The sequence below is a fragment of the Aquarana catesbeiana genome, linkage group LG01, assembly GCF_042186555.1.
Source record: "Aquarana catesbeiana isolate 2022-GZ linkage group LG01, ASM4218655v1, whole genome shotgun sequence".
NCBI classification, from domain to species: Eukaryota; Metazoa; Chordata; class Amphibia; order Anura; family Ranidae; genus Aquarana; species Aquarana catesbeiana.
Genome location: NC_133324.1, coordinates 504,307,526 through 504,327,035, shown reverse-complemented (window position 1 = coordinate 504,327,035; position 19,510 = coordinate 504,307,526). Strand labels below are relative to the sequence as shown.

At 43.9% G+C, this 19,510-nt stretch overlaps 1 protein-coding gene across 4 annotated transcripts in view; it reads left to right on the top strand.

Moving 5' to 3' along the window:
* The window catches only part of KCNN1 (potassium calcium-activated channel subfamily N member 1), a 206,371-nt gene that overhangs the window by 61,699 nt on the left and 125,162 nt on the right, over positions 1–19,510 (top strand). For all 4 annotated transcript variants that reach the window (XM_073593203.1, XM_073593195.1, XM_073593188.1 and 1 more), the window contains exon 4: positions 14,330–14,748. In XM_073593203.1, coding sequence (XP_073449304.1) covers positions 14,330–14,748 — 419 coding nt within the window. The remainder of the gene's footprint in view (positions 1–14,329; positions 14,749–19,510) is intronic.

The window sequence follows — 19,510 nt, the reverse complement described above, 5'->3', positions numbered from 1 at the left end:
CAGATGGCACAAACCCCCCCCCCCAAATTTTGGAAAGTAGAAACCCCAAGCTATTTGCTGAGAGGCATGTTGAGTCTATGGAATATTTTATATTTTGACACAAGTTGCGGGAAAGTGACAATTTTTTTCTTTTTTTTGCACAAAGTTGTCACTAAATGATATATTGCTTACACAGGCCATGGGCATATGTGGAATTGCACCCCAAAATACATTTAGCTGCTTCTCCTGAGTACGGGGATACCACATGTGTGGGACTTTTTGGGAGCCTAGCCGCGTACGGGGCCCAGAAAACCAATCACCGCCTTCAGGATTTCTAAGGGCATAAAGGTATACTCACTATACCGCTCAGCAAATAGCTTGGGGTGTCTACTTTCCAATACAGGGTCATTTGGGGGGGGGGGGGTTGTGCCACCTGGGCATTCCATGGCCTCCGAAACTGTGATAGGCAGTGAAAAGTGAAATAAAAAATTTACGCCCTTAGGGTGCCTGAAGGCGGTGCTTTGTTTTCGGGGTCCCGTACGCGGCTAGGCTCCCAAAAAGTCTCACACATGTGGTATCCCCATACTCAGGAGAAGCAACAGAATGTATTTTGGGGTGTAATTTCACATATTCCCATGGCATGTTTGAGCAATATATCATTTAGTGACAACTTTGTGCAAAAAAAAAAAAAAAAAGTGTCTTTTTCCCGCAACTTGTGTCACAATATAAAATATTCCATGGACTCGACATGCCTCTCAGAAAATAGCTTGGGGTGTCTTCTTTCCAAAATGGGGTCATTTGGGGGGTTTTGAACTGTCCTGGCATTTTATGCACAACATTTAGAAGCTTATGTCCCACTCTTCTAACCACTTGAAGACAAAGCCCTTTCTGACACTTTTTGTTTACATGAAAACATTATTTTTTTTTGCAAGAAAATTACTTTGAACCCCCAAACATTATATATTTTTTTAAAGCAAATGCCTACAGATTAAAATGGTGGGTGTTTCAATTTTCTTTCACACAGTATTTGCGCAGCGATTTTTCAAAAGCATTTTTTTGGGAAAAAACACACTTTTTAAAATTTTAATGCACTAAAACACACTATATTGCCCAAATGTTTGATGAAATGAAAAAGATGATCTTAGGCCGAGTACATGGATGCCAAACATGACATGCTTTAAAATTGCGCACAAACGTGCAGTGGCGACAAACTACATACATTTTTAAAAGCCTTAAAAAGCCTTTACAGGTTACAACTTTAGATTTACAGAGGAGGTCTACTGCTAAAATTACTGCCCTCGATCTGACCTTCGCGGTGACACATGCATGGTGCAATTGCTGTTTACATTTGACACCAGACCGACGCTTGCGTTCGCCTTTGCGCGAGAGCAGGGGGGACAGGATTTTTTTTTTTTTTAATTATTTTTTTGCTTTTTTATCTTATTTTTAAACTGTTCCTTTCATTTTTTTTTAATCATTTTTATTGTTATCTCAGGGAATGTAAATATCCCCTATGAGAGCAATAGGTAGTGACAGGTACTCTTTTTTGAAAAAATTGGGGTCTGTTAGACCCTAGATCTCTCCTCTGCCCTCAAAGCATATGACCACACCAAGATCGGTGTGATAAAATGCTTTCCCAATTTCCCAATGGCGCTGTTTACATCCGGCGAAATCTAAGTCATGAAATGCTCGTAGCTTCTGGTTTCTTAGGCCATAGAGATGTTTGGAGCCACTCTGGTCTCTGATCAGCTCTATGGTCAGCTGGCTGAATCACCGGCTGCATTCTCAGGTTCCCTGTTGGGACAGAAGAGCCAGAGAAAAACATGGAAGACGGTGGGGACATTCCCTCCCACTGCTTGTAAAAGCAGTCTAGAAGCTAATTAGCCACTAGGATTGCTTTTACATGAAAGCTGACTGCTGGCTGAAAAGAATGATACCAAGATGATACCTAAACCTGCAGGCATCATTCTGGTATAACCACTCAAAGTCCAGCAACATACCAGTACGTTGCTGGTCCTTGTTAGGCATATATTGTAATCTTTGTTTTCATGCAGCCTGTGGGCTGAACGAAAAAAAGAGATTGATCGGTGGGTATGCCCACCATTAGAACACCTCCCTTCATCCACCCACTTCTAATGATGGGCATACATGCACCATTTATATATGCCGAAGCATGGGGGCATCCTCCCGCAAAAGGTAGGAGCAAATCGCTCCTCCGCCCCTGCTGCCCCCATGCTTCGGCATATATCACCTCCGCTGGAGTCACGGCTTTATATATCGTGGGAGCAAACGCTGTTGCTGTCAAGATAAATAAATCCGCGCTGCAGCTGAATGGCGTACCTGAAGACAAAAAAATTGTTAACAATAAAACACAGTAAACAGTAAAGTATAAAACTGCATACCTGAAAAGCAAACATGATAAAACATAATAACAATAAAACATTGCAGAATAGAATACAGTAAAAAAGAGCAGAACAATAGAGAGAGAATAGAGAGAGAGAGAAAAATAAAACGACAACTATTTTTTTTTATTTTATATATTTTTTTGTGGGTTTTTTTTAACCTTTACTTTTGTAACTGTAACTTTTGTAACTGTAACCGGTTCCAGGTTCGGGTCTCTCAAAATGTAATGGCATCTTGGGAGACCCTGTGAAAGTGTGCCTAGGCTGTGCAATGCTGTACCCTACGCTAATACTCAACTAGTGCATGGTAGCGTTCAAAACATTCACCAATGCAAAGACCAGGATTGTCAGGACAGGAGGGACAATAATAGCGGGTGTCACGCCTATATCCGCGCTTGCTGCAGACACAACATCTTTTTTGGGGGGGTTCGTTGGGTAGGGGTACTCGGGAGGACATAAAGAAAATGCCTCTCATGCAGCCAACTGCATTTGGTTGGGGATGTGAATGGGGGAAGTACGGGTGCTGCAGAAGCGGTGGGTTCCCAATTAGGATTGGCAAATGCAGCAGGAAGGGCACTATGGGCACGAAGGGCCTGTGTTTGTCTTCTTCTTGGTGGCAGCGGGACACTACTTGTGCTTGCCACCTCACCAGCTTGAACGGCACTTATGGGACTCGCCACATCAACAAGTGTTACTGCAGTGCTGGTTTGACTACGACCGGGGTGTACTAGACCGCTGGTGCTTGCCAGTTCACCAAAATGTTACCAAAAAAAAAAACTGTTAGCGATCACAGGGATCAGGCCTGACTCTGCGAACGCTGCAGTTATGCGTTTAGTGTTTTGTAAGTGACAGTGATCGATCGATACTGCACTTGGGTGGGATGGGCTGGGCCGGGCGGAGGGGCAAAACGCAGGTGCTAGCAGGTATCTGGGCTGATCCTGCTAACACTGCGTTTTTGGGAACCCTAAACTGCTGGGGATGCTAGGATAGATCTGATCGGATCAGATATTGATCCGTTCAGATACTATACCACTAAGGGAGGTGTACGGTGCGTGCGTGGGTGTTAGCGGTACTGGCGCTAACCTGACGCTGCCTGGGGCTGGTGCTTGCCAGTTCACCAAAACGCTACCAAAAAAACTGTTAGCGATCACAGGGATCAGGCCTGACTCTGTGAACGCTGCAGTTATGCGTTTAGTGTTTTGTAAGTGACAGTGATCGATCGATACTGCACTTGGGTGGGCTGGGCTGGGCCGGGCAGAGGGGCAAAACGCAGGTGCTAGCAGGTATCTGGGCTGATCCCGCTAACACTGCGTTTTTGAGAACCCTAAACTGCTGGGGACGCCAGTATAGATCTGATCGGATCAGATATTGATCCATTCAGATACTATACCACTAAAGGAGGCGTATGCTGCGTGCGTGGGTGTTAGCGGTACTGGCGCTAATCTGACGCTGCTTGGGGCTGGTGCTTGCCAGTTCACCAAAATACTACCAAAAAAACTGTTAGCGATCGCAGGGATCAGGCCTGACTCTGCGAACGCTGCAGTTATGCGTTTAGTGTTTTGTAAGTGACAGTGATCGATCGATACTGCACTTGGGTGGGCTGGGCTGGGCCGGGCGGAGGGGCAAAACGCAAGTGCTAGCAGGTATCTGGGCTGATCCTGCTAACACTGCGTTTTTGGGAACCCTAAACTGCTGGGGATGCTAGGATAGATCTGATCGGATCAGATATTGATCCGTTCAGATACTATACCACTAAGGGAGGTGTACGGTGCGTGCGTGGGTGTTAGTGCTACTGGCGCTAACCTAACGCTGCCTGGGGCTGGTGCTTGCCAGTTCACCAAAACGCTACCAAAAAAACTGTTAGCGATCACAGGGATCAGGCCTGACTCTGCAAACGCTGCAGTTATGCGTTTAGTGTTTTGTAAGTGACAGTGATCGATCGATACTGCACTTGGGTGGGCTGGGCCGGGCAGAGGGGCAAAACGCAGGTGCTAGCAGGTATCTGGGCTGATCCCGCTAACACTGCGTTTTTGGGAACCCTAAACTGCTGGGGATGCTTGGATAGATCTGATCGGATCAGATATTGATCCGTTCAGATACTATACCACTAAGGGAGGTGTACGGTGCATGCGTGGGTGTTAGCGCTACTGGCGCTAACCTGACGCTGCCTGGGGCTGGTGCTTGCCAGTTCACCAAAACGCTACCAAAAAAACTGTTAGCAATCGCAGGGATCAGGCCTGACTCTGCGAACGCTGCAGTTATGCGTTTAGTGTTTTGTAAGTGACAGTGATCGATCGATACTGCACTTGGGTGGGCTGGGCTGGGCCGGGCGGAGGGGCAAAATGCAGATGCTAGCAGGTATCTGGGCTGATGCCGCTAACACTGCGTTTTTGGGACCCCTAAACTGCTGGGGACGCTAGTATAGATCTGATCGGATCAGATATTGATCCGTTCAGATACTATAGCACTAAGGGAGGTGTATGCTGCGTGCATGAGTGTTAGCGGTACTGGCACTAACCTGACATTGCCTGGGGCGACGCAGACCCTATCTGACCCTAAAACCTAACTTATATCACCGCCAGGCGATCAGGGGGCTAAACCTTTATTAGGTAATAAACAGCGGGTGCCCTGACACTATAAAAAATAAACCAACTAACCAGCGTCACCCGTAACACTTATACGGTGATCACTGGTGAAAGGGTTAACTAGGGGGCAATCAAGGGGTTAAAACCTTTATTAGGTAGTATATAGGGGTCCCTGACGCTATAAAATGCTGACGGCGAACCTATATATTTACTTCCCTAACTGGCGTCACTAGTGATACTAATACAGCGATCAGAAAAATTATCACTTAGTGACACTGGCGACGGGGGGTGATCAAGGGGTTAAAGCTTTATTAGGGGGGGTTAGGGGGGTACCCTAGACCTAAAGGGGGCTAACACTAACTGCCCTACCACACTAAGGGGGTTATTTACTAAAGGAAAATCCACTTTGCACTGCAAGTACATTTGAGAGTGCACTGAAAGTGCACTTGGAAGTAAAGTCACTGTAGATCCGAGGGGGATAAGCAAGGAAGATAAAAAACAGCATTTTAGCTTGCACATGAATGGATGATAAAATCAGTAGCGCTTCCACTCATTTTAGATCTACCCCTTAGATTTAGAACAACTGCACTTCCAAGTGCACTTTCAAGTGCACTTGCAGTGCAAAGTGGATTTGCCTTTCGTAAATAACCCCCTAACTGTCACAAACTGACACCATTGCTGTAATCAGAAAAAAAAAACTGCTTGGTGTCACTGTGATGGGGGGGGGGGGGGGGGTGATTGGGGGTTGATCAGGGGGTGATCGGGGTGTGATGGGGGGTGAAAAGTATGCCTGGCGTGTTCTGCTGTGTGTGTGTGTTGTGCACTCACATCGATGTCTTCTCTCCTCGGCGCTGGAACAGAAAATACCGAGCATAGGAGAGATGACATCACTTCCTCTGCTGCTGTTTACTATACAGCAGCAGAGGAAGGATTTCATTGGCTGGGAGCGATCGCGAGGTGGATGGCCTCGAATGGATGGCCTCCCCCTCACCTCTGATCGCTCCCGGGCAGAAGCCGACCGCCTCAGGCACCGGGGGGGGGTCCGATCGGACCCCCCGCCCGCGGGAGGCAGATCACGTACAGGTACGTGATTTTGCCTGCCCGTGCCATTCTGCCGCAGTATATCTGCGTGAGGCGGTCGGCAAGTGGTTAAACTTTACATATTAACTAAATTATACACCACACTTTTTTTTAAGGTTATTAACTGATTAATCGAAACAATAATCGGCCAACTAATCAATTATAAAAATAATCATTAGTTGCAGCCCTAGTGTTTGGTTTAAATTGGCCAGTATTAGGAAAGTACATGAGCACACTGCACACCAATGGGCAGTAAATAGAGAGAGACAAAGCAGATTTAATCTTGTGTTAAAAATGAGAGTTTATTATAGGAGACAATAATCGCAAACATTTTATTGTGCCTAGACAGTATGTAGGCATCCTGCCTAGGCCACAATTTAGGAGGGAGAGAAGGGGCAGGTTTTATCTTGTAATAGAAATTAGAGTCTATTATCTAAGAGGCCACAGACATAAACTTTGTACAGTGATTAGACAGTATGTAAGCAGCTTGGTTAGGTTGCAGTATAAGAGGGAGGGATGAGACAGGATTTATCTTGAAATAAAACTTTAAAGTGTATCATCTGAGAGACAATAGTTGATGTTGGTGCTGAATTTCTGCCTGACGAAAGACCTTCCGGAAACCAGTGCAATTCACGATGAACTGCAGCACCATCAGATTGATGACATGTACTAGGCAAGGTCTATGTGTGATTTTTACAGACCAAGGGCAGCCAGTAGGTTGGTGCTGTTTTTACACATGACACTACGTGGCTAAAAAGGGGGTGGTGTCAGCCACTTCTTGGCCTGGTCCTGCAGACTCCTATCCCCCAAGCATACAAGCTGCAACACAACATAGCAACATAGCCTAGGTGGTTTCAGGCCAGAGGAGGATGAGGCCAGAACGAAGGTGGGGGTTAAGTGACTGCTCTGTCACCATCATAGTTACATAGTTAGGTTGAAAAAAGACACAAGTCCATCTAGTTCAACCATAAAAATAAATAAAAAATAATATCATACATTCCCATATACACAATCCTATACCCACAGTTGATCCAGAGGAAGGCAAAAAACCCCAGCAAAACATGATCCAATTTGCTACAGCAGGGGAAACAATTCCTTCCTGATACCCCGAGAATCGGATTTTCACTGGAACAACTTTACCTATACATGTCAGTACCCAATTATATTATGTACATTTAGTAAAGAATCCAGGCCTTTCTTAAAGCAGTCCACTGAGCAGGCCAGAACCACCTCTGGAGGGAGTCTATTCCGCATTTTCACAGCTTTGCTGTGAACAAACCTTTCCGTATTTGGAGATGAAATCTCTTTTCCTCTAGGCGTAAAGAGTGCCCCCATGTCCTCTGTGTTGACCGTAAAGTGACTAACTCAACACTAAGTTCACTATATGGACCCCTTTTATACAGTATTTGTACACGTTAATCATATCCCCCTTAATCTCCTCTTCTCAAGAGAGAATACATTCAATTCCTCTAATACAGGGGTGGGCAACCTCGGCACTCCAGCTGTTTTGAAACTACAAATCCCATCATGTCTCTACCTCTAGGAGTCATACCTGTGATTGTCAGGGTCTTGCAATGTCTCATGGGACTTGTAGTTTCACCACAGCTGGAGGGCTGAGGTTTCCTACCCCAGCTCTAATCTATCCTCAAAGCTGAGTTCCTCCATGCCTCTTAACAGTTTGGTTGCCCTTCTCTGCACTTTCTCTAGTTCCCCGATATCCTTTTTGTGAACTGGTGCCCAAAACTGAACTGCATTATCTATTCCAGATGAGGTCGTACTAATGATTTGTACAGGGGCAAAATGATATCTCTCTCTCTCTGGAGTCCATACCTCTCTTAATACATGAAAGGATTTTGCTCGCTTTGGAAACCGCAGCTTGGCATTGCATGCTATTATTGAGCTTATGATCCACCAAAACCCCCAGATCCTTCTCCACTATAGATTCCCCCAGTTGTACTCCCCTAGTATGTATGATGCATGCATATTCTTAGCCCCCAATTGCATAACTTTACATTTATCTACATTAAACCTCATCTGCCACATAGTCCCCCGATTAACTACTTGCCTACTGGGCACTTAAACCCCTTTCCTAACCAGACCAATTTTCAGCTTTCAGTGCTCTCACACTTTGAATGACAGTTGCGTGGTCATGCAACGCTGTACCCAAATTAAATTTTTATAATTTGTTTTCACACAAATAGAGCTTTCTTTTGGTAGTATTTAATCACTGCTGGGTTTTTTTGTTATTTGTAGAAAAAACAAAAAAAGACCGAAAATTTAAAAAACAAAACAAAAAAAAAACTTTCATAGTTTGTTATAAAATTTTGAAAACAGGTAATTTTTCTCCTTCATTGATGTGCGCTGATGAGGCTGCACTGATGGGCACTGAGAGGTGGCACTGATGGGTGGCACTGATGGTTGGCACTAATGGGAGGCACTGAAGGGCAATGGTAGGTGGCACTGACAGGCGACACTGATGGGTGGCACTGATGGGCACTGGTAGGCACTGGTAGGTGACACTGATAGGCAGCACTGATCGGTGGCACTGATGAGGAGGCACTGATGGGCATTGATTGGCAGCACTGGTGGGCACTGATAGGTGGCACTGTTGGGCAAAGGTAGGTGGCACTGTGGGCACTGGTAGGTGGCACTGGTGGGTACTGAGAGGTGGCACTGGCAGGTGGCACTGGTGGGCACAGATGAGACAGCTGATCACGTGGTAAGGGCCCGATCTGTGATCAGCCGAGTCCCATAGACTCAGTGATCACAAAGCGAGCCGCGCGCGCCCCACAGGGGGTGCGCAGGCAGCTCATGCATGAGAGGAGATCATATGACAGCCCCCTGGGAATTAAGGCCCGAATGACGGCTACAGCGCAGGTGGGAGGAAGTTAAACAGTGCATTGAGGTCAGCTTGTAAGTTTAAGACATCCTGTAAGGACATTATTCCACTGCATAGTTTGGTGTCATCTGCAAAGACTGAAATGTCACTTTTAATCCCAGACCCTATATCATTTATAAAGATATTAAAGAGGTTGTAAACCCTCATGTTTTTTCACCTTAATGCATCTTATGCATTAAGGTGAAAAAACATCTGGCAGTGACTGGCCCCCCAGCACCCCCGTTTTACTTACCTGAGCCCTGGAATTTCCCTTGGCAGAGATGCGTTCTTTCTCTGCCCAGGGTTCTCGGCTCTTGATTGGATAGATTGATAGCAGCAGAGCCAATGGCTCCCGCAAGATGCAGGGAGGAGCTACCAGCGCCACTGGGGGACCCCAGAAGTCGAGGATCTGTGCAAAACGAACTGCACAGTGGAGGTAAGTATGACATGTTTGTTATTTAAAAAAAGAACTCGAAGCTTTACAATCACTTTAAAAAGTAAGGCTCCCAACACTGAACCTTGGGGTACACCACTGATAACCTTAGACCATTCAGAATATGAATAATTTACCACTACTCTCTGAATTCTGTCTTTTAGCCAGTTTTCTGTCCATTAGCCTTGTGTGGGGAACTGTATTGAACACTACTGCAAAATCCAAGTTTACCACGTCCACAGCCACCCCTCTGTCCAAGGTTTCACTTACCTCTTCATAAAAAGAAATCAAATGTGTTTGACAACCTCTGTCTTTCATGCCCCCCGAGGGCTTTCACACTGGAGCAGTGCGCGGTGCGCTGGCAGGTCGGTAAAAAAAGTCCTGCTAGCAGCATCTTTGGAGCGGTGAAGGAGCGGAGTGTATACCGCTCCTTCACCGCTCCTGCCCATTGAAATCAATGGGACGGCGTGGCTTTACCGCCGGCAAAGCGCCTTTGCGGTGGTTTTTAACCATTTCTCGGCCGCCAGCGGGGGTAAAACCGCCCCTCTAGCGGCCGCATACCTTCGGTAAGGCGCCGCTTACAATAGCGGCGCTTTACCGCCGACGCCCGCCTCAGTGTGAAAGGGCCCTAACAGGTCTATAGTTACTTGGTAAGGACGTTGTTTCCTTTTTAAATATGGGCACCACATTGGCCAATCCAGTGGTACTATTCCAGTCATTAATAAGTCCCTAAAAATTAGAAACAATGGCTTTGAACTGACAGAGCTCAATTCTTTTAGGATCATTGGGTGGATGCCATCTCGTCCAATTGCTTTATCCACCTTTATTATGTCTAAATATTTCTGGACCATATCACTTTTGAGCCATAGTGGTTCATTTGGGGCTGTGTCAATACCATGCCCATTATGGACATGAGCTCCCCTATGCTCCATTGTATACACAGAACTGAAGAAAGTATTTAATAAATTTGCCTTCTCTTTGTCCCCAGTCACCCCCACTAGATTATTTTGTAAAGGGCCTACATGCTCAGACCTGACCTTTTTATTGTTATTATATTTGAAGAATTTTTTGAGGTTTGTCCTACTATCATTTGTTATTTGCAATCTGTCATTCGTTTTGCATTTTTGCATCCTTGATTTCCTTTTTACATATTCTGTTATATTCTTTGTAACATTTAAACGATAATAGTGTTCCTTAATTGTTATATTTTTTAAATCTCTTTTCTTAAAGTTTATAGCTTTTTTAACTGTGAGCCACATAGGTTTCATTTTTAGACTTTTAAACTTATTACCCATGGGTATATACTTTTCAGGGAGTTCACATACAGTCTTTTTGAAGAGTTCCCATATCTGTTCTGTGTTAATCAATGCCAATTATTCCCTCCCAGTCTCAGTCTTGGAGAGCAGCCCTAATCCTTGGAAAATTGGGAAAGTGTTTTTATCTTTCCCATATGTGTTTTTTGCTTACAGCTAACATCAAATGAAATCATGTTATGGTCACTGCTACCCAGATGTTCCTTTATATGAACATTAGTAATAAGCTCTGCATGGTTTGAGATTACCAGGTCCAACAGAGCATCATTCCTATTTAGGGCCTCAATAAACTGGACCATAAAATTGTCCTGTAATAGGCTTATACATTTTTGCCCTTTAACTGTTCCAGCAGTGCCATTACTCCAGTCAATTTCCGGGTAGTTAAAATCCCCCATTATTATCACCGACCCAGCCCTTGCAGCCCTTTCCATCTGTGCAAGGAGCTGAGTCTCCACCTCCTCATTAAAGGATCACTAAAGATATATATATATTTTTTTAAAAATAACAAACATGTTATAATTACCGCCACTGTGTAGCTCGTTTTGCACAGAGTGGCCCCGAACCTGGTCTTCTGGGGTCCCTCAGCGGCTTTCTCGACTCCCCCCCGCAAGCACTCAACACCTTCATGCGTGCTCCCTCGCATGGTGTTGAGTGCTTGCAGGCGCGCTCCTGTGATACAGCCAGCGGCCATAGCTGCTCACTGTATCACTCGGCCCCGCCCCCCGGCGATGACCATGGCAGCCAATGGCTGCTCTGCTCTCAATCCATCCACTGTAACCAATCAACGGCCAGGCTGAGCTGCGAAGAGGATGTCGGGGCGAGCACGGGACTTTCGAGGGGTCAGGTAAGTAAAACGGGGGGGCTGGGGGGGGGGCGATATTGTCGGATGGTTTTTCACCTTAATGCATAGAATGCATTAAGGTGAAAAAACTTTTACCTTTACAACCCCTTTAACATTGGGTGGCCTATAACAAACTCCAATGATAATCTTTGTAGTACGCACACCCATGTACAGTTCTACCCATAATACCTCAGACTTATCACACTATCTATCAATTAGGTCCTCATTCACACTCGCTTTGAGATCACTTCTGACATAGAGACAGACACCGCCACCTCTCCCCGAAAGAGTGCATAACCAGGAATATTAATAGCCCAGTCATGTGAGGAATGAAGCCAAGATTCAGCAATACTGATTACACCATAGCTCTCCTTGTGCACCAGAGCTTCCAACTCACGTATTTTGCTTGGCAGACTTCTGGCATTGGTGAACAAACACTTTAATGCATTATTACATTTTGCTCTGGTGTTTTGCATATCTTTTTTAGTAGTACAAATAGCACTATAATTTCCAATGTTTGTTTGCAACATGGGAACCTTCTTGTCACCTGCTGTTATCCTCCCCCCATCTATTCCCATTCCACCCTCCATTAATGTCTGACCCCTAACCGACCTGTCTGCCTGATTGAATTCTAGTTCACCCTCCCCACCCTCAATCCTAGTTTAAATACTCCTCCAACCGTCTCATAAACCTCTCCCCCAGCACAGCAGACCCCCTTCCATTCAGGTGCAAACCATCTTTATCATATAGGTTGTACCCCAATGAAAAGTCAATCCAGTGCTCTAGAAACCCAAACCCTTCCTTCTTACACCAGATCATAAGCCATGCATTCAAGTCTCTAATCTCCCCCTGCTTTTCCTGTGTTGTGCATGGGTTGTGCCCAGCCCCCCCAGTAATTTATCAACCCGGTCCACCACATGCAGAACCCTAGCACCAGGGAGACAGCAAACCATTCGGTTGAGGCGATCCTGGCTACAAATTATTCTATCAGTCCTTCTGATTATAGAATCCCCCATTACCACCAACTGTCTAGGTCTACCTGCACTACCCTCAACACCCCCACCCCTACTAGATGGGCTGCTCTCCCGGCTGTTAGGGGTAGCAGTGACATCCAGGGCTGACACCTCTCTGTTTGCCACCTCTTCACTCAAGTTGGCAAATTTGTTTTGGTGCACAAACACAGGACTGGACTTCCTTTTCTGTGAGCCCCTACCACTCCCTCTAACTACATTAACTCATCTTACTACCTGATAATCCTCCGTCCTCCACATCAACCCTACTGACCACCTGCTCAACGAGCAGAGGACCACATTCAAGGTTGTCCTTTCTGCCCAGTGTTGTAACCTGTTCCTCCAGATCTCTAATGCAAGCTTCCAGAAGGGCAACCCGCTCACATCTGTCACAGCGGTATCCATCCTGGAGCTGTTGCACCAGTTTTGAATACATGTGGCACACTGTGCACTGAGCAAAACCTTCAACCCTGCTAGCACTCATTTCCCAGTTACAATATGATTACTTATAGGAAGTTTCAGATGTTACTTACAGGTTAGAAGACTCCTGTCTTAATTCCTGTTTTCAACTCCTGGTTATTAACTCTCCACTTTAGTTCAAAATTTCAGTTATGTTCACAAATTCCAGATGCAAGCCAGTCTCAGCAGTGAGCCAGCTCCAAGAGACATGCCACATGGCGGCATCATCAAGTCCAGTGGTGTGCCCTGTTCTAAATCCTTCTCAACAATCGGGAAAGTCGATCCAGTGTGTCCTGAAGACTATGTAACATGGCTGCCCATACTTACTGAACAATGTTTGTGGTCATGTGTACCCTGCCGCTGAATGCGTGGTCCAGCAGCACAGACACATTATGTTGCACCTGCTGGTGGGGGGCAGAGATGACCTTTTCGGCAAAGTAATGGAGCTAAGCACCTGCCACTGTGGTGAAACACAGGCCATAAACTTGAATAGGGACTGATTTCACGATTTCGAATAAGATCAGCTGCAAAGCCAGCTGCTGGCATTAGAGCACTGAGCATGGGGGGTGATTTGGGGACATTTTTATTCTTTGCCTCTAGCAATTTCATCAGCGATACCTTCCCTGGAAAAGGGAAGGAGAATTCTGCAGAGGTTCAAGCCTTTGCTTGGCCATCCTCAGCATAGCCCTGTGATCCCCTTCCCCGCTTGAAGTGGCATATCCTAACCCTCTGAAGTCCTTTCCCTCCCTGTCACTAGAGGCTGAGATGTTGCAACGGATGCAGCAGCAGAATGTTGGGAAGGGAGTGGAGATGCAGAAAGTGAGGAATGAGGAAGAGTACAGGTCTTTTGCTGTAAACTTATGTTATTAAGTCACTGCTCTCACTGAACTCTGTGGTGCAGGGTCCTGAATTTCCTCATAACTGGCTGTTACTTTTACCACGGCTGATACATTGCTGATTATTACATTCCAGCATAATCGTAAGTAGGGATGAGGTTAAAGCTTCTGCTATCCACAGGTGTGCATGATTTTTTTCATAACCAAGTAATTTTATTATTTATTGCTTGATTCTTGCTTTTTCTCTAGCTAGTCTTAGCAAGTGTATGTTTTAACCTACTATAAACCTAATTATTGCTTGTGAACTCTAAATCCACTGTAATATAACAGTATATTTTTTGGGCATATAAAACAATTTTCCCTACTACTGCCTTAGTGTGTGTCTAGGCAATAAAGTGTTGGTATCAACTACATCATACTTCTTGTGCACATTAACAATTTATTTCAGCATGTTTTTATATCTGCTCCAATTTTTTTCCTGATTTTCTATTGCCTAACTTTACTTTGTTGTAGCTTTTTATGGTGGACAATGGAGCGGATGACTGGAGAATAGCCATGACCTATGAACGGATATTTTTCATCACTTTAGAGTTGACTGTGTGTGCCATTCATCCTATCCCTGGACAGTACTCTTTTACCTGGACAGCTCGTCTGGCCTTCTTCTATACCACCTCTGTAGCCAATGCCGACATAGACATCATCTTATCCATCCCTATGTTCTTAAGGCTCTATCTAATTGGACGTGTGATGCTCCTCCACAGCAAGCTCTTCACTGATGCATCTTCAAGGAGCATAGGCGCCCTCAACAAGATCAATTTCAACACACGCTTTGTAATGAAGACTCTTATGACCATCTGTCCGGGTACAGTTCTTCTGGTTTTCAGCATCTCATCCTGGATCATTGCAGCATGGACAGTCCGAGTATGTGAAAGGTAAGTCCCTCCCCTATATCGATTACTGCTGTAGATTTTATAGAGCAGCAAATCTTTCTTGTGTTTAGCATGCGTTTAGCATGTTTTTTCCTTTTGAATCTGCCTACATCTCACTAAGAAAAATTTCTTTCCAATGAGTTTATACATTTCAGAAAGAAAAAAAAAAAAACATAATTTTGAACGATCATTTTAAACTAACCATGGAAATGCAGCTGCTGATCATCTCCCTTATGCTGTTTGTCCCATGTAATTGCTGTCTCTGCCTGTCTTCCATGTATGGCTACATGACATTTATGAAAGTTTCAATTTTGGGGTTTGAAATAGTCCTTTTCTGTCTTTCCACATCAGATGCCATCAAAAGTCACCTCTATCAAGCTTCTAGCAAACAGCAATCCAACTGTTCTTCATTCATATGACAATTCCATGTGTCTGTAGACCTACCACCCATTTTGACTTACTTCACATGTTTAAAATGACCTTTACCCATATTTAGCATTGTCATATTGCAGCACAATCTCACTACAATAAATCGAAGGTGGAAACATAGGAGGCAATAGATGTCTCTGGCAATTAGGCTGCATGTAAATATTCACCTATAGCACAATGTCTTTGAAATCATGCCAACCTTGTTTTCATTGTAAGCATAAAAATTACCATATAGAATGAATGATTTTAAAGATTATATGTAAGAAAGGAAAAAACTTTAATCAGTAGTATATAACCCCATTCCTTGAGAACCTTAAAGAAATTTGTTTTGACTGTATTTATCATTACAATTATTTAGTTCAAAGCCCAATTCCCCCAGAAAAAAAGACACCCTTGTAGTGAGGCCTCTCTGCACTACAGGTTTTTTTTTTTCTAGTGGAAGAGTTTGGGCTTTAAAGAATAAATACAATGCTCGCTGGGTAGCAAAATATAAAACAAACAATATCTTTTCTTTGCACTGAGGCCTTCTTCTAGATGATGTTTTTTCTCTTTTTTTATTTTATTTTTTTATGCTGCTGCTGTTTTACCATGTGTATATAAACCAAAAAGCTATTTTTGGTATATATTGCATCATGCCTCACGGTATACAGTTTTCTTAAGGAAGAATTTTTTTGTGATCTTGTGTCAAAGTTTTTTTTCACCTGGAGATTCTGCCAGTAACAAAACTTCCTGTTTCAGCCTGACAATGCTAAGCTGTTGCCTGTCAATAAGCAGCATTGTTGACAAACTCTTTTTAAGCTGTAGTAAACCGCTGGGTGTTTTTTTTTTTCAAACCTGCAAGGCAAAGTCATAATGTGCTAGTATGCCTTCCCGTGGCGCGATGTCACTGCTGAAGGTGCTTTCATCTTTACCCGGTCTTCCTTTCCAGGTTTGCGGACTCCGGCTGTGTAAGTGGCTGGAGCTGCAATAATGTCACTTCTGCGCATGCACGCCGGAACGGCCATTTACGGCACAGGACTCTGAAGGAACGGCACTGGTATTCCGTTGCTTCAGAGCGCATGCACCGTGACGTCACCAGCTGCATGTGCAGTAAATATCTCCTAAACGGTGCTTGTTTAGGAGGTATTTACAGTACCTGTAGGTAAGCCTTATTAGAGACATACCTATAGGTAAAAACCATGCAAGGGAGTTTACTCCCACTTCAATTAGCCATTGGGCTGCCTATCTGGTCTATGAAATGGGCGGCACAATGGCCAACAAAAGGAGTGTGCATTGTCGCTAAATGTGAGGCAATATCAGCCTGTAAGAGGAAGTGCTATTACTGGCAGGCATGGGGGGTTATTTACTAACGACAAATCCACTTTGCAGTACAAGTGCAAATTACAAGTGCAAAGTGCACTTGAGATTGCACTGAAAGTGCACTTGGAAGTTCAGTCGCTGTAGATCCGAGGGGGACATGCAAGGAAAATAAAAAACAGCATTTTAGCTTGCACATGATTGGATAATAAAATCAGCAGAGCTTCCCCTCATTTCAGATCTACCCCTCAGATCTACAGCGACTGCACTTCCAAGTGCACTTTCAGTGCAATTTCATGTGCACTTTGCACTTGTAGATTGCACTTTTAGTGCAAAGTGGATTTGCCCTTCGTAAATAACCCCCACAGTTCCCAATTGTTCCTGATTTGGAGAGACTGCCCCTCTTTTGGAATCAAATCACTCTTCCTTCCTTATTTGTCATTCTTTATGGTTTGACGTATAGATCTCAATAATGAATACACTATTTAGAAGTGTTAAACTGCTGTAAGCCCTCCATCCAGCCAATGCATTATTGAATTCCTTATTTTGAAATTGAAAAGCCAGTATTAAGAACAACTGGTAGTGAGAAAAAACACTTGTGGGTTAAACCAATTTTTTTTTTGCATAGCAATTCATCATGTTCAACATAACTGGTTCATTGCAGGAATGTGTCTTTGCCTACATAGAGTAATTTACAGTAAAAGGTGTCCATTTTTCTTATCTCAGAAAGTTGGAAGGTATGGGCAGAAATTCCAGGTAATGACTGTGTAGCATAAAATGATTTTCTTAAGAAAGCTGCGAACAGTGAGGCTGGATCTTAACATACTGAAAAAAAGGTTTGTTAGGGTTTATGTACCATTGAAAGTAGTATTAAACCCTCCCACAAACATACCAGCTTGCTTCCACTCATTCAGGCAGCTTCCCTGAACTTCCTGTAGGGAAAGTGTGCACAGTGCAAGTTACAGAAAGGTCACATGACCAATCTTCTTGTATCCTCACAACGGCCTGAAAACAATCAAATACACATGTAAAATGCCGTTTTTTACTATCTGGAATACTGCCATATATAATATAGGTGATGTAAAGGATAGGTTCACTTTTTGAACATGTCACATTTTACACCTGTATTTAGGGTATAACATGTAGCCTGTTCAAGTAGAACCCCTTTAGCCCCTCCTTCCCTGTGACAGCCCCTACATAAGTATAGACACAGAGCTGTAGAAAGAGTCTGTAGGAGCCTGACATTGCACCCCCTGGGAAAAAATAACATGTGCACATTTTTTTTTTTTTTACCTGCAAAAACATATGCATTTATTGTTTTCAAAAAGGTGAAATTGAAATTGAATCCAATCACACAATCAGGAAATTACATTTCTGGCGGCATTCCATACACCAATTGGGTGCAGAACACTCCAGATTGCCTTATTGCATTGCATTTTTTTTTACAGTTTTAGAATATTACAGTGTTTGCAGATTGAAATTGAAAGGTAATCCACAATGTAATTAAATCACAACTGGCTTGTGCTGTATTATTTTTTTTAACAATAGTGGAAATCTCCATCTCCTTATAGATACAGTTAAATATGGCTTCCAACAACCTCTCCGCAGACAGCAATCTAGAGGTTATTTAAACTAATATCATTTCATAAAACGTTCTTAAAATGTAATGTGGAACTGAAGTGATGTTGAATTGTTTAAATTCAGCGACTTCCTCCATCGTCCTCCACAACAGCTATTGTAGATAAAGAAAAGAAAGCAGACTTCTGATTAGATGCTTGTATTTGTTGCATTGCATCAGGTTTCAGGCTGTATTTACAAGGGTTTCCATGAACTAGTTTGGGGCAGTATCCATGAGTCAATGTACAGTGATTTTTTTCATTTGCACTTTAACCAAAGATTTATACTGACTTACATTTGAATGCAGCTGACAGGTTGACAATGATTTGGGACCTCTGCAGACTGCATTATGGTATGACAAAAATAGTGCAGTATGCATTACTTTGTACTTCAGAGTATATACTCTAGAAAAGCTTTTCCCTCTAGTTGATAGTCATAACCATCAGATCCGCAGGGCTGCCTGAAGTTATTTACACCATTAACCGGTTTTAAATGCTGTATTGCAGCACTCCGTTTATTAGTTCAATCATCTGACAGGTCCCTCCTGAATGGCACGTAATGAATACCAGCCCGCTCTTCAAAGAGCACAATAATGCTAACAGCAGTAATAGTTCTCTAAACACACTTAATTTATTGTCAGATAACCAAAAGCCATTTATGAATCAGACTAGGCTGTTCCAGCATACACTAGAAAAAGAAGAAGAAATGTGTATAGAAATGATATGGCACACTTACATATCCTGTCCTATACAGCAGGGAGCGGCCGAATTTCAATCACTTTGTGGAGATCTCAGCACAATACTTTTGATCGGCTTCTGTTGAAGAGACATGCTGGGAAACCCTTGTTGATCAGTGGCTGTGACAGCTGTTTAGGGTATTCTGAAAGTGGTGGGACCCACTGTCAGAATACAATATCCTAGCGGGGGGGGGGTTCCTCCATCCACCTCACCATTCACTGGTCTTTGCCATATAACCACCTTTGTATCCTTTGCCCTCACTGGTGTACACAGACTTTGTAGTAATAGTTACAACACTGAGACCGCACACTCACGTCACCGAACACAGACACATATTCACAGCCATCAGAGCTCAGTCACACTTCCAGCACAGAGCTTTTTCAGATTCTTGCTTTCAGGCTGCCTGTGCTTTGAACTGGCTCAGGTGCAGATGGAGAACTTTCTGTCCCTGTTTTGTATTTGATGGACTGAAGAATTAGGGCTCCAATAGACCTTTGATGTCTTAAAAAATAGACCCTGTCACGACAATAAAAAACGACAGGTAATTAAAACATATTTCTTTCTTGATCAGGGGTCTCCAAACTATGGCCCTGGGTGCAATATTCTTTCCACTGATACGTGGCACTATTCCTTCCGCTGACACCAAAGACGGAGCACTATTCCTTCCACTGACTCCAAAGATGGGG